Source organism: Dermacentor andersoni, chromosome 1, assembly GCF_023375885.2.
Source record: "Dermacentor andersoni chromosome 1, qqDerAnde1_hic_scaffold, whole genome shotgun sequence".
Classification (NCBI taxonomy): Eukaryota; Metazoa; Arthropoda; class Arachnida; order Ixodida; family Ixodidae; genus Dermacentor; species Dermacentor andersoni.
Window position 1 is genome coordinate 380333988 of NC_092814.1, and position 16264 is coordinate 380350251.

At 46.8% G+C, this 16264-nt stretch overlaps 1 protein-coding gene across 4 annotated transcripts in view; it reads left to right on the forward strand.

Moving 5' to 3' along the window:
• Window positions 1–16264, forward strand: part of LOC126518716 (uncharacterized) — a 306763-nt gene that overhangs the window by 250968 nt on the left and 39531 nt on the right. For all 4 annotated transcript variants that reach the window (XM_050168478.3, XM_050168490.3, XM_050168487.3 and 1 more), the window contains 2 exons: window positions 6109–6176; window positions 9138–9307. In XM_050168478.3, the coding sequence (XP_050024435.1) occupies window positions 6109–6176; window positions 9138–9306 (237 nt within the window). In that variant the 3' untranslated portion in view covers window position 9307. The remainder of the gene's footprint in view (window positions 1–6108; window positions 6177–9137; window positions 9308–16264) is intronic.

Below are 16264 nucleotides of genomic sequence, written 5' to 3' on the forward strand. Positions count from 1 at the left end.
GCATGTTTCGCACACAAACCGCACATGTTTCGTCGAGTTTCTTGACTTGGCGGGGCAAGTTGCGTTCCCAAATTCGCCGTGTTTATTCATCTTTCGGCGCGGTGAACAACGACGGCTGCTTTCCTTTTTTCCACTTATATCTTGTTTCACAGCCGGGAGCGAAGCAGTGTCGTTGCCGTTTTGACCTTCCTACTTCTCGCGTGTTCGGCCGACTGCGCGCGAAACAGACTCGAACGGTAGGTTGAAACAACAAAAAACAGTCAACGTCGCGAATCAAGCTTGCACGAACAAGCGCGCGAAGCTCTTTATTCTATGGCGAAGCAGCGGAGGGAGCCAGCCCACGTGACTACAGCGCCGCCACCAAAATCCGCGTCCCGTCCGCACTCACCGCCTCGCTGCAATGCATAGGGCGCTCCGGCTCCTGAGCCCACTACCCCCTTCTAGAACACCATAATTTGACCGCGGCAGTCGCTTAGTCCGCCATTTCCATGTCGCGCCCGCAAGTATTGTGCATGGACAACGTGCATAGAAGGCTTCGTACAGCACTTGCGTCACTTCGTAATCGTTGTCGTCCGAGCTCTCATCGCTAAACGCGAGCGCTGCAGCAGCACCGAACGCAGCGCGTACCAACAGGGTACCGATTTCGCTTGAAGACTGATGTGACGCGAGCTATTTCCGCCCGAATCCGCGCCTCGGCGGCGGAGCAAGTGAGAGCGATCCGGCGCGGAGCGAGTTGATCCAAAACGACCAGTGAAACGCGCGAACCCGCTCCAGATCGACCAGTGAAATTCGGATTCGTTGCCGCGGAGCAAGAAATCCTGCTCCGAATCGACCAGTGAAAAACGCCAATAGACATGAACAGGGTGTCTACCAACCGGGAAAACCGGGAATTCTCAGGAATTTTAAGTAGTCTGGAAAAACTCTGGGAAAACTCAGGGAATTTGTGCCTCTATCAGGGAAAATCAGCTGTAATTTTATTGAAAGGGGCAAAAGTCGCGGTAATCCTGGCTCGAGTAACAGACATAAATCGTAATAAATCGTCTTTGACGTCCTGTCGCCGGCTGGAGGAGTTGCCAGTGTACAGTCAACGACCGACTTTCCGAATTCCCGATAATTTTGACGGCTTCACGGCACCACCGCGTACCCCATAGAGTCAATGTATCAGAACGTCTGAAATTTCGGACGCAAGAACTCTTTGCCGTCCGATTCTCCGGACATTTTGCGGTGACTGCAGTTACGAAACCGCTGCCATTTTGATTACCTCGCAGCCTCGAACCGGCGCTCTCGCACGCAGATCCGCTGGTAGCCGTAGCCACCACTGCGGCAACGCTAGGCCTAGCTGCTTCGACGTTCGTTAATGAAGCTTCTTGCCGTTGGGTGCCACGTTTTTTGTTGAAAGAATTCGCTGCTGTCAGCAATGGCACGGACTCCGTTTCTGTGGCCCTCTCGAGTGACTTAGAAGCTTGGAAAGCACGGTGCGTTGCACAATGCCGGTTCGCGAAAGTAATCTTCGCCTCAGTATAGAAATGTTACGCTGTGAAGCATATGCAAAAGTATTGCAGTGAAGCATAACAAGCGTGGCTAGGGGCAATTGTCACGGGACCCAGTATGTATTCCTTAATTATATACTCATGCACCCGGTATTTCCTGTCACAGTACGAGCACCAATATGCTTAATACGTGTACCGACAGGCCTTCAGAGCGTTTTCAAATGTGCCTGTGGCGGATTGAGCCCTTAAGGGCAGTAAATGACATGCATTTATTTTTTCCAACTGGCCGATTTTTCGGACGTATCCCCGGCCCCTAGGGAGTTCGAAAAATCGGACGTGGACTGTGCAACTGACCAAAAAGATGCTTCAAATGGTCCGTGGGGCGAACGAAGGGCGGAAGGAGGACAAGAACAGAAAGGACCTACACATTGGGGAATGAACGGGAAAGGAAGCGTGCTGCCGCCGTTTTGAGCTCAAAAAACAAAGTGTTGGCTGATGCCGAGATGGCAGGTGTCCCTCATCCAAAAGCAGTGAAGCAGTGTCCCTCATCCTCTTTAAAGCAGTGAAACACAACACTGAGGCGTCGTGCGCAGGTTAAGATACAGTATACAGTTGAGGTTGACTTACGAGCTGTTGAGAGAGAATCTCAATTGTGACAAAGTTCGGGCCTCATACCACTGAGCTTGCTATCAGTTGATAGAAATAGCTCAGACTCGAAAATATTTTCTTCTGTAAGCATCTCCTTTTTATTTGTATTTGAGAACGTTCGACGCGATTTTCAATATTTTTCGAAGACATTTCATTTGCTGTGCATTTTACTAACCCTTTCCTTCTATTCTTTCTTTTTCAATAACATAACCACTACTCCTTAGTATTCAAATTAAATTAAGTCGTGTTTTTTACATTTTTTTAATATGCTTACTGGAGAGTGACAGGATCGGACGGTATGGTTTCAGCCCGTCTTGACATAAAACATAGTTCTGCATCACTCAGGGAATCTTGCAAAGACATTCAGGGAAAACCTGGAAAATCAGGGAATTTGGAAATGTCAACTTGGTAGACACCCTGCATGAATAGGATCTGAAGGGATTCCCACGACATAGGCAAGCTTACGTGATGTTTGGTTGAAACAACTTGTCACAAACAGGCACTGGGATGTGGGTGTGCAAAGATATAGGTGTTAGAAAGCCAGAATTAACCCCATCTTAAAACTAAATTTATTTATTCCTCTTTCTGCCATTTTAGCCAAAGCACCAACCTTTGTTGGATTTTCACTGTAGCTATAATGGGCAGAGTCCCCCTATCTTCTCTCTCAGCAGCTCCTTTTATCTAATCACATTTGATATAGAATCCAAAAGAACTTCAAGGGAGTCGGAAAGAGATTTACCATATGTACTCAATTCTAATGCTCCCTCGATTGTAACACGCACCCATTTTCGGTGACCAAAAAATAAAAAAAATGAACACCTCGATTGTAACGTGCACCCATTTACCATGACCCCCCCTCCCCCCCAAAAAAAGTACAATACCGTGCACCTCGTGCTTTCATATAGAAATACTATTTTCTCTCATTTGGAAAAACTGATTTATTCCCAATACACTAAAGTTGCGATGAATAAAAACACAAATGGAAGCGGCGTACCTTGCCGCCAAGATTTTTCACTACGCCAGTACGAGTTGCATGGGGCAATAGACATCCCTCGTCGTCACTATCAGACAACTCCTTATCACTATCAACAGACCAAAGCATTTCATCCTCGGTGCCGTGCATGGCATTCGAAATCCTGCACTTTTTAAAGGCCTTGTTGACCATGGCAGACGGGATCGTGCACCATGCATCTTTCACCCATCCAGCAAAGCCCTGCGGCGAGGCACACTTCATTTTATTGGCGGGCGTGAATTCATGGCAGCCACTGACAAGCCATTCGGTGTAGAGTGCCTGAATTCTGTCTTTCACTGGCTTGTTCAAACAAACATTGAGTGGCTGGAGCTGCGATGTCATGCCGATGGGTATCACGACAAGGTCGGTGTTGCATGCAGCCAGCTTGGCCTTGATGCGCTGGTCAAGGTGATACATGAACGCATCGAGCACAAGCATCCCACGCAGACCCAAACTGCCGCCGGGTCTCTTCCGCCAAGCGTTATCAATCCAGTCAGCGACCAAGTCCGTGGTCGTCCAACCTTTTTCATTTGCATGCACAATCGCACCACTTGGAAACACGATTCCTTTTGGGAGCATCTTCCATCTGAAGATAAGACACAGGGGCAGCTTGTGCCCATCCGCAGTGCAACAAAGCATTGCGGTGACAAATTTTTTTGCGGCCGGAAGACAAAACGCGCACTTGCTTCGCCCCCTTCTTTTCAACGGTTGTGGTGGCAGGCATGTCAAAGTAGAGCGGCGTCTGATCGGCATTTCCAATCTGTCCGAAGTGGTAGCCGTTTCTATGGCGCAACTTCAAAACGTACCGCTAAAAACTATGCAATTTCTCTTCATAGTCTTTCGCAATTTTTGGCATATCCCTGTTCGCCTTCGAAGAGAAAAGCCTTTTCTTTTCATAAAGTTTGATAGCCAGCACCTGCTCGCATTGAGGTCACTCCACATAGCCCTTTCTGTAGGGCTAACTGCATCGCTCGTACTTTGAGCAGATTGGTTGTCACAGGCCGCTGTGCCGCTCGCTGCTCTTGCACGTATTCCATGAGCAGCTCTTCTATTTCGAAGAAGCGGCCCTGCTTCGGTCCACTGAAACCTTTCCTTGTTGCTTTTCTGGCAAAAATATTCTCCTTCTGTTTGCGCCAGTTCCGCACGCAAGTTTCGGGAACTCCGAATGCCCGTGATGCGGCCCGATTTCCGTTTGTCTTTACGCACATGATAACTTTCCTTTTAAATGTGGCATCATGGTGGACTCGGCGTGTCGTTGCAGTCGGTGCTTCCATGCTGATTGAATAAACACAGAAAATGGGAAGACAGGCAGTAGACTAGGTTACACCGGCGCCTGGTTACACGTACAGCGTGGAGGTATGCACATAGAGGAAGCTATGACAGCTAGGCTAGAAGCGTGTACGAGGTGGCCATTTTTCGAATGCCGATGGCGATATGGTAATGCAGATTTAGGGTCGTACTCGATTCTAATGCACATAAAATTTTTTGACCCGTTTTAGCGGAAAATAGGTGCGCGTTAGATTCGAGTAAATACAGTAATTTGTCACTGCAGGAGATTGCTGAGCATGCATAGGCCCTGTGTTTAATATTGGGTGTAAACAAGATGCACAAGATTTTCAGGGAGACTTCCACCACTTGAAAGACTGGCACTGCCATCAGCATTTTGGGACTTAAGGTATCACGTATACACAGCTGTACACTAAGCATGTCTGAAACACAGGAGTGGGCTGCAAAGAAATATTTTTAGCCAAGTGATATGAGTCTTAGGTGCGCCGTGGTCTACAGCACAGCTCTGCTACCATATTGTCAATCAAAGGATTAAGAAAAAGACTGAATTACATGTACCTGTGGGTGACAGTCTCCTTGTTGCATAACGAAAGTATTTTTGAAGAACTCCTAAAGCATTTGCACAACAGTGGTTGCTTGTGTCCTGTCAAACGCTCATATGCGGCAGCCTAAAGCCGACAGCATAGTGCCAAGACATGCATTATGTAATAGTATGTATGCTTGCAGCAAAATTGAAACGTCATGTATTTACATGCTTGCATACATGCAATCGCCCACTGAGAATGCAGTTGATACATTGAGACATCACTGGCTTTCATTGTACAGGTAGTACATAATGTAAATATGTTTCACATTTAATGCTCTTGGCAGTTGCTTACCTTTCATGCAAGGAGCGAGCTGATCACACCCATTATGACAACTGCACACTAGTGGGCAGGCACTGTATGTTGTAAAGAGACAGTACCTGTAAAGCATTTAGTGTTTTAAGTTTGCCTAGGACCATGAATAACTCCTCTCATTTTGAGGGTACTTACAGAAATGTCGAAGAGAAGGCCTGCATGATGCTACCGTTAAGCCAGTAGCCGAAGTATGAGGAGCACACCATATTACCCCTCATACCATATCAACAAGGTGCTCCCAGAAGAAAGCACCAACATGTCTTTGCACCCATCAGGCAGCTTAGACATGCCAAGTGTTTGGTGGCACAGCAAGGCCTAGGGCACTATGCATCATTGACTAGCGCTTTCCATGTGTTTCAGAAGCTTGTGAACACATCAGCGCTCAGTGTTCACAACAGGGGCATGTGACATCACAACCTAGGCTTGTTGTTATAAAGAAAATGTAATGACTAATTACCTATGATGCACTCAGATAAATGAGGCTCCATGCTGCGATTTTTGGGTCACAAACTATTCATTTTGGCAGAAAAATTGACTAAAATTTTGTGCATGTAATTCCTATAGAGCAAAATTTTGTTGCAGAGAAGAAATCCGAATGTGCTTTTCTGGGAAGGAGAGGCTAGCTCACAGCAAAGGCTCAAGTCCTCGGCACCGGATTTTTTTGCCTTTTCATTCACACTGCCTGATTTTTTAGGAAAGCATTGCATTGCAACTGAATTTGCATTGCAACTGAATTGGCTGATTGAGTGAGACCATCTGGTTTTAATTCCAGGGTCGTCGCAAGGAGAGCCCCCTGCTGACATCAAGCGCTTTGCACGTGGACAGCTGCGAGCCTATATCGTAAGCCTCAAACTGGCACATCTGGATTGTAATCCAGCACAGCTGAAGACTCTTTTCATCTTATTTCACACACTGTTACTGAATTACTATTCTGTCTGCCTTGAAGCACCATGGAAACATGACCCCTCTTCATTACCTGACATACCCAGTTGGAAAAATCAGTCACACATGCCACTACATGGAACTAAGAGAGGTCATGCACAGCATGGTTCACTGAGATGGCACATGCCAGTAACATGAGCCTTTTTTGTTGCCCTCTGTGAAACGGTGATGCGGCCAGCATGCAACTGAGAGATATCATGCATGTCGTGATATGATATACCATATCTTCGAAACTACCTGAATATTCAAAAGTGCACTGGCAAGCACTAGCTGTCATTTTTCTGTAGCGAGGCTCATTGACATAGCAGTATAAAGCTCTTTACTGTTGACCATGCGGAGTGAGCACTTTCTTTTTTTCATTAGCATTTGCTTCTGTCTTCTCTGTCACTGCACTTTATTTTGTGTAAATTCACACACTTGGGTTATACTGGACAACACAATTCAGACATGCTTTCTGCAGGCCGATGCACATTATGCATGTGCCTGTGAGCAGGAAAGTCACTTGGTTGCAAGCATGCACCAGACAGCAGGGCGCATTAGCAGACAACCCCCCAATGAGACTAAAATGACAAAACACAGAAGACACAGACAGGAACACAGACATGCGGTGCAAATAGTGTGCCATCTTGTGTGTTTGTGTCTCTTCGTGTGTGTGTCATTATTTAGTGCCAAATAACATGAGTCTCAGCAAGCGCCAAGGGGCCAAAACCGAGATTCTACTGACACCTGAGAAACTGGGCAGCATCTTCTTACCACTGCTCTTCCATGGCCAGGCTAGGAATTGTGCACACATAGAGTCCAAGCCGGCCACTATATCTTCTTTCTAAAGAAAACTTGTCCATGAGCAGACAATGTGCAAAGCTCTTCCGGATTGGGAATAGCTTCACGATTCCTGCAGTGAGACGAAGGGAGCAGTGTGACAACTGCACAAGCGCGGCAAGATTATTTCATCGGCACTGAGCCATACCGATACCTCACACTGATTGAAAGCAAAAGAACTCCTTGCCACATATACCGTCCTTTAAAAGTCCCATACACATGCAATGCAAAACAAACATTAAATGCTAAGTACTATTGTGGCGACTTTCAAAGTCACATGACAAGTCTGCCCTTGATGATCAGCACAAGGGCAAGTGCCTCAAAGTTGAAGAGCATGTAATGTAATGAAATAATGTACTACCTCTTAGTGGGGTCACATGGCCAGTACTAGTTAATAAAATTTGTTGAGTTAACAAGTGCCAAATTAATGGAATTTTCTAATGATGGCTTACTGGCCCATTTTTGTTCTTGTTAGAATAATTGTAATGCTTAAACATGTAAAAAAATATGTGGCAAATAGATGCATCTGCTGGATACTAAATTTAATTTGCATTTAAAGAAGTTTATAATTGGACACCCATATTTATAACCTGATTGTAGGCTCGTACACGGTATTCCCTTTACAGTGAAAACAAAGGGAACTTCTTGCGTGGGAATCTGTTAGTTTCACCAAAAGTTAAGTATAACTGGGCGCTGAATCTTGAGGAAACTAAAACTGAACTGTCCAACTTATCAGATAATTCAGCTTAACAGAGCATGTCCAAGTCTACTATGCAGTCCTACTATGCAGGACTGTCCAAGTTGTGCTAGCCCAAATGACAGCGATGCAGAAATTCTTAAATACTATAAGTATGTCAGCAAGGCCTTAGATTCTCTGCTGGCCCAGTTCTGCTGCTTTTTTCGAGGACAATGATATTGAGATTGTCCCTGAAAAATACATTCTGCTGGTAAGCATTAGACGCATTAACCAATTTTATTAGCACAAAACAAAGCAAATGTACAGGAAAACCAGCACAGACAAAGGCCATGCATGTGTCAGTTTTGCTTGTGTCCCTGCCTGGTTTAGTTCCCTACACTGATCTGTACCCATTTGAGTGCCCTGCTCTTGATTGTGACTGATATGTTGAGAGAGACAAGTTTAGAAAAGTGTCATCTGCTGTGGATATAAGTAAGGAAATTGTAAGCATCAGCGAAAAAAAAAATAGAAAAGTTTATACAGTCAACTTCTGTTAACTCGACCCTGACAGGACTGACGAAACTGATTGAATGATCTGGTAGACCAAATTGAACAAGTTGCAGAAAAAAAAAACATCAAAACGCGCCTCCCAATCTATTTGGCAGCATTTTACGAATTCTAACAGACACAGAAATCAAATGCACCTGCTTTGTGTGTGTCCAAAGTAGAAAACTAACATAGAGGTAACATTAAAGCTTTTAAACAAAGTAAAAATTAATGCGTACGCAATTTTTTAGCAAGAAAAATGGGCAGGTGTCACAGTGGCAGCTGGTTTCCTAGATTCATCTCCGCCGCAATACAGCTATTATGTGGCAAAACATACGAACGTCGCGAACTTGGTTTTTGGTTTTCTGCTCAATTTTCTTGGAGAAAAAAGGTGCGCCTTAGAATTCAGTAAATACTGTAATCAGACATTTTGAGCTATCGTTATTGCTTGAAAATCTCCCTAGGGCAGGCTGAAAATAGTTTTCAAAGGGAGATTTTTGACACGTGTTCAATGCATTCACTGTCCCCTAAGCTGTGCTTAGACAGACGCTGCCAGTAATGGGGTTGCTATTGCGGTCACCATAGGGGTCAGGCATGTGCGTGCTAACTGTTAAAGTTAGAATTATCTGACGAAGACCAATTTTAGGATTGTCATAAAAGTTTAGGCCCATAGAAATGAATGGGTGCTGGCCAGGACCTTTGGACGGGATTGTAATGACAGAAAAATTGAATTATCTGGAGTTGAATTGGAATTCCTAATTGCGCAGATTGTCATCAGTTGTAACTCGCCTCTTGTGTGCATGCTCTGTGTGGAGCAGGTACCGTGTGCTGTACAGCTACCGGCCTCAGCACGAAGATGAGCTGGAGCTTCGGGAGGGTGACACAGTGCTGGTGATGGAGAAGTGCGACGATGGATGGTACCTGGGAAGCTCTCTGCGCACGGGCCTCTTTGGCACCTTTCCCGGCAACTACGTCGAACGGATATAAGGTATATAAGGCACTGATTAACTTGATTGCTTACTGGTCAGACTGTGTTCATGTAAACAGCCAGGCTGTGTGAAAAACATCCGGCTTGATGAGGGTAAACATTGAATTAGTTGAAGCGGTTTCCTTGTTTTGTAGAATGTTTAATCGGAACAGCGGTGCACCTTATACTACAAACATGTGGCAGTGGTAGTGTTGGGTATATCATGCAGGTTCCTCACCAGGTTTGGGCATTGCAGGCAAGCAGGCATGGCGCTTAAATCTTGTGCTGACAGTCATGTCCACAAGGTATTAAATTGATGTATACCATAAAAACAGCTTAAATTCAAACGAAAGCCTGCAAGCCTTTCTCAGAATAGCCTCAATCCCCTTCGGAAGAGATGACGTCACAGCAGTTGCCTCTGTGTCACATATGTGAGCCTGCGGCACACTCTTAGCCGGCAGTAACACAAACAACTCTGTAATTCTCATGAGACACAGAGAATCCAATTTCGACCACTATAAGTGCGCTCCACGGAAGGAAAAAATAATAGAGAGAATAAAGAAGGAGGTGGGAATTGTGATGTAAGCGTCACAACGGCCCTCGGCTGCAATTTGTGGGACAAGGCAGGGCAGGAATGTCGCTTGCATGCGCTGGGGGGGTCGCAGCAATGGGAGAGATTCTCAGCTTTGCCTCTTCACACCATTGCCTCACAACATTTCATCTGCTTCTATCTGTGCTATTGCTATTACACTAAATCCTTTTAAAAATGCTTGTAGCACAATGCTCTCTGGATGGCACATGGCAACTTCCATTGTACATGGCCAAAATTTTGCGATGGGGCCTGTCCTAACGGTGGTGTGAGTGAACAGGTTTAAAAGTCAGCAGACTTGATTAAAACATTGCTCTCTTCCATTTCCTAATTGTGTGTAAATTAATTAGTTGCCAATTTGTTACAATAGCTATGTAATGGGTTCAGTTCAAGTTTTGGTAATTCATCATCTGTGTTAGGTGCAGTGAAACCTAAGTCATTTGAAATTACTAGCTCAAATGGGTAGACAACTTCTGCTAGTTCTCGTGCCCTGCTATGGGCGCACAAATTTAAGGGAGACAGAACATCCCAGAATTTGGACACAGAAAGAGGTGCAATAGTTAATTCACCCAAGACTCCCCATTTACACCTACCCACTATCTCTTCTATCTACACTCTTCCATGTTCTTTTTCTGACAATTTCTGCCAACTGATGTAATTTTTGTAGGGGTGTGCAAATACTGAAATTGTAGATTTCATATCGAATCAAGAAAAAGAAAAGGCAAATATCGAATCAAATATTTAACAGAAATTTAATGCTAAGTATTATCCTTACAAATTTTTTTCAAAAAACCGCACTGCTGCAGATGCTCAGGTGCCGGCTCACATGATTACATAACAAGAATGTTGCACGCTTTCAGTAACTTGGAGTCGAATACAACTTCAGAAAAAAGGGGAGCACCGCCCAGATGTCTAAAGCGCGATAGCCGATTGCCTCCGCGACTAATATACCCACTCAAAAAACCGTGCTTCTAAAACGTGTAATTCTCGCTACAGTGAAACCTCGTTAAACCGCGGAGAAAGTATGCACTAAACGGTAGTACTGCTTGACCAAAATAGCATGATATTTCTCACTTACCTGTCAAAAACGTAACTCAGTGAGAGTGCAATGAAAGGGCAAAAACATGCAGTATTTATTCACTTCGCACGACAAAAGTGTTATTTTAGTTTGATGCCGCCGCAGCCTAGCCGTAACGACAGCAACCTCTTACTTACTGAAGCTGCCAGCCAGCTTTTCAGCCAGCCCCCTCTTCTCGGCAAACACTCGCATGGCAGATTCCTCGTTGGCGTTGCATATTCTCTGTGCACGCGTGCGGTAGCGCTGCAGAAGTCGCAGGGCGTCTTTTTCATTGCACGGTCCTGTTCTCGTTGCGACGATTGCATTCATGAGGCTGACGGAACACACAGCTTCTGTCACTGTTAGGCCTGAATCGCCCGTACTGTCGCTTTCCGTGTCGTCCTTATCACTGTTGTTAGGTGACACCTTGGCAATAACAGAGGCAACGAGGGCGAAAAGTTGAACCTCGTAGCCTACATCTCTTCGCGGTCGCAGCAGTGCTGCCGAGCATCTGCTTCGCATTCCAAATGCCACACCGTAGTCAACCATAGATCCCTGTCGCATGCCAGGGCTGACTTCTTCATTTCGCATTAGATAGCACGAACGATGTTAAATATTTACTCTATGCTGAGCACCTGGCACTTTTTTATCCAAGCTTTGGCATGACCTACATCCTAGCTTTCATAACGCCGCAACGCTCTCTGGCATGGCTACAGTGTACTAGAATAGGGGCAGTGTGTTCAGGAAGCACTCGCCACTGAGGTGCTTCATGTAGACAGCACGAGATTGCGCTATAGGAACCTGGGCTGTACGGAACCAACGGCGCAGCGCTAGCGCTGCACGTCCCCTACGTCTGGGTCTGCACATGCGCAGTGCCGTCGCCCCTAGTTCTTGTGTACGCAAACCGCTTGCGTCCCCTAATCTAAAACTCTCTAATATTGTCGTAATCATTTTCTTTCGCAGTCAAATAAACGTGTAAATGCTCAGCGGATGTTAAGATGCATGCTCAAAACTCGCTTTGTATAAGAGATGAATTATATGTGCACTCCTAGCGCATCTCAATGCCCATTAGGCGGATTTATTAACCACACAGTAAAGGTTTTGCAGACACCGAAAGCTGTTAAATCTGTTTTGAGCCATGCTACCACGTAACCAGAAATTATTGGGACGGAAAAAGAAAACTGGTTGATTAATGGGTTTAATATTGCTACACTCGTGTGGTATTTGTTTGAACAAGGTGCATGGGCGCCCACACTCCAGAAAAGAGGAGGACGAACAAACTGGGCCTCCGCTGTGAGTCTAACCGGTCAGCGCTGCAACCACTGTTGTAAATATAACCTGTAAATAGTTGCTCATCTTACTGACTCGTCCTTCGCGTAACATTGTGGTGGAGGTGGAACCAAAAGGACTTCTTCTTGGGCAAGTTGGTGCTTAGATTTTCTAGGTATACTTTGTGGCGCAAAATACATTTCTTGAAGAGGGACAGAAGAAAGGAAGACAGTAAAGCACCAAACTACCAACTGTTTAATGACAACCTGAACAAACGTATAGAAGAAAAGACAGCAGGGAGCCAAGGTGTGACAGAACAACATGGTCATGATAACATACGTTGGATAAAGCACATTTCTGTGGAATATAATACGGTAGATGTATTGCTGACACAATCAGACCCTTTCTTTCTTTTTTTCTTAAATATAAAGCGCTTCCAACAACTCCCTTGCAGTTTGGTCCCTGCTTTTGCCAAGAATCAATATTTGTTCAAAGCATGGCATACAACGACAGGCTTTACAGTGTGCAGGAAGATGCGCATTGTCACACTTAGCGATACTATTAGCATGCTCCCTCAGTCTGTCATTAATACAATGTCCCGTTTGTCCGACGTATGACTTGCCGCAATGTAGGGGTATCTCGTAGACCACCCCTTTAACGGAAGTTAAAGGGGTGGTCTACGCTCTACGGGTTAAGGTGAGCGGAAGTTGTCTTTTCTTCTATACGTTTGTTCAGGCTGTCATTAAACAGTTGGTAGTTTGGCGCTTCACTGTCTTCCTTTCTTCTGTCCCTCTTCAAGAAATGTATGTTGTGCCACAAAGTATACCTGGAGGTGGAACCTTCCCCGTCCTCGCCAGGGAGCTCTGAAGCTGCCGCACCGTCGTCTTCTCAGCCATGGCTTCCGATGGACCCACCCCGTCTCCACCTACACCTGCAGCGCCATCCACAATGTACGTTACGGTGCCTAGTCTCCGTGATCCTGGGACATTCTCCGCCCAAAATGGTGTTGATGTCGATGACTGGCTCAGCATATATGAGCGTGTTAGCCAAAGCCACCACTGGGACCCTACCATCATGCTTGCCAATGTGATCTTTTATCTGGATGGGACACCGTGTGTCTGGTTTCACACCCATGAGGTCGACTCCAGCTGGGACATTTTCAAAGAGAGGCTTCGCGACCTATTCGGAAACCCGTCAGGTCGCCAACAGGCTGCGCGAAAAGAGCTTGCCACCTGTGTCCAGTCGTCCGAATCGTATGTCTCCTACATACAGGAAGTGCTCGCGCTTTGCCGGAAAGTCGACGAGCACGTGACCGAGGTTGACAAGGTGGGCCATATCCTAAAAGGCATCGCGGACGACGCCTTCAATTTTCTCGTCTATAACGACGCCTCTACCGTCGACGCAATCGTCAAAGAATGCCGCCGCTTCGAGGTAGCCAAAAGCCGTCGCATCGTCCCACAGTTTTCCCGTCTCCCAAACACCCCTGCCACTTCCTCTTGCTCCGCTCTTACCGCCACACGACCATTTCAGGAGAACGTCACACATATCGTTCGCCGTGAGATTGAAGCGGCGAGTCCGGCCCCCCTTCATCCACGAACCCTTGACGGTACCTTTGACCAAGCGGCCCCCACTATTTCCGTTATTCAAGCAGTTGTGTACGGCAAGAAATTGCAAACCTTGGCATCCCTACCGCCTGCTCTGTCTCCCAACCTGATTCTACACCCATTCCCATGTCCACAACCTGTAATGACCAGTATTTCGCTCCCAGACCACGCAATCCTGCTGAATGGCGAACCTCAGACAACAAATCGATCTGCTTCCGCTGCCACCGTGTTGGTCATGTATCCCGCCACTGCCGCACCACCTGGATGCCGCTGTACTGGAGCTCATTCCCTGCTCCTCGCCCATACGCCGATGTTCGCCGTTATTCACTTCACCATCTGTACCCTATTTCCGATGCCCCTGACAGCCGCTCCCCGTCACCCCAATGTTGCCGCTTTTCCTCACCAAACTGATGGACGGAAAACTAGGCCATGCAGCTCTCGGAGGTAGTGCTGCATCACGTTCGTCCTGTCCAAATCCTCCGTTGACGCTCCTCACCAACACGAACCTAATTGAAGTAGACATTGATGGTGTTCTGCTGACGGCATTAATTGATACCGGAGCCCAAGTGTCCATATTGAGCACTAACCTAGGTCGTCTCCTCAAAAAAGTTCTTACGCCTGCCATCACTCGAGCCGTCTGCGTCGCCAATGGCGCCAGTGTTGCTGTCAGGGGTATGTGCACTGCTCGCATAAGAATTGCTGGACGCCAAGTTCTAGTCATGTTCACGGTGCTGATCAGTTGCCCTCATGACCTAATCTTCGGGCTTGACTTTCTGACGACACATTCTGCCCTCATCGACTGTTCCAAAGGTACGCTGTGCCTCAAGCTTCCTCTTCTTTCAGACGTTCGTCCCGAACAACCGAACACCCTCTGCACTACAGCGTTTGTTCCCTTACTTCCAAAAGCTCTAACCTTCGTCGAATTGGCCTCAACGGCAACTGTGCCTGATGGCGACTATGTCGGCGCACCTATTCGTGATGTCCTCCTGGCGCGCGACATCTCTGTGCCACACTCCGTCGTAACCCTTGCTGCTAATCAGATGTGTCTCCCTGTTATCAATTTTGGCTTGACGAAGCAAGTGTTACCTGAAGGCATAGCGGTGGCCACGCTCCGGTCAGTGACAGACAACCACGTCACTGCTTTTGCAGCCCAGATCCTCCTGATTACCCGCAGGATGCCTTGAACCTGGACGGCCCATTAAGTCCCATGGTCGGTCCGGACCTCGTACCTGACCAAGCAGCCTCCCTATTTTGCCTTTTGCTTTCTTACCACAACATATTTGACACTGACAATCGTCCACTTGGTCAGACATCCCTTGTTAAGCATTGGATAAACACTAGTGATGCTGGTCCCATTCACCGCCGACCGTATCGCGTGTCCACGGCAGAGCGGCAAGTTATTCAGCAGGAAGTAACAAGTTGCTCGCCAGAGGCACTGTTGAGCCCTTGTCGAGTCCTTGGGCATCGCCGGTCGTGCTCGTCAAAAAGAAAGATGGCACGTGGTGTTTCTGTGTTGATTACCACCACCTAAACCGAATCACTAAAAAGGATGTTTACCCTTTACCAGGAATTGAGGACGCTCTTGATTGTCTTCACGGTGCCAAATACTTTTCGTCCATCGACGTTCGATCTGGTTATTGGCAGATTTCCATCGATGAGCAAGACCAAGAAAAGACCGCTTTCGGCACTCCAGATGGCCTCTACCAATTCAAGGTTATGCCGTTCAGTTTATACAATGCCCCCGCCACGTTCGAACGGATGATGGACTCTCTGATTCAAGGTTTCAAATGGTCAATTTGCCTTTGTTACCTCAATGACGTCCTTGTGTTTTCGCCTACATTTGAGACGCACCTTGAGCGCGTCACAGCTATCCTTGACGTCTTCCGCAAGGCTGGGCTCCAATTAAACTCATCGAAGTGCCACTTCGGGCACCGGCAGGTTACAGTGCTAGGCCATCTCGTCGATGCTTCCGCAGTACAACTCGACCCGGAGAAGGTTCGAGCAGTAACGGCTTTTCCTGTAGCTCAGTCTGTCAAAGACGTCCAGAGTTTTGTGGGCCTGTGCTCTTATTTCCGATGGTTCGTGAAAGATTTAGCAGCAATTGCTTGACCACTCACTGAACTTCTGAACAAAGACGTGCCTTTTACGTCGGGTCCCCCTCAGGCTGCCGCATTTTCACGCCTTATCACGATTGTCACCAATCCGCCGGTCTTGGCCCACTTTGACCCGTCCGCACCTACAGAGGTCCGAACCGATGCCAGTAGTTATGGGATCGGCGCCGTCTTATCGCAACGCCAACACGGACACGACCGCATTATAGCCTATTCGCTAGTCGGTTCCTGACAACTGCAGAGTGCAACTATTCAATTACCGAGCGCGAATGTTTTGCTCTCGTCTGGGCTGTTTCAAAGTTCCGCCCATATTTATATGGCAAGCCCTTCTCAGTAATCACAGACCAT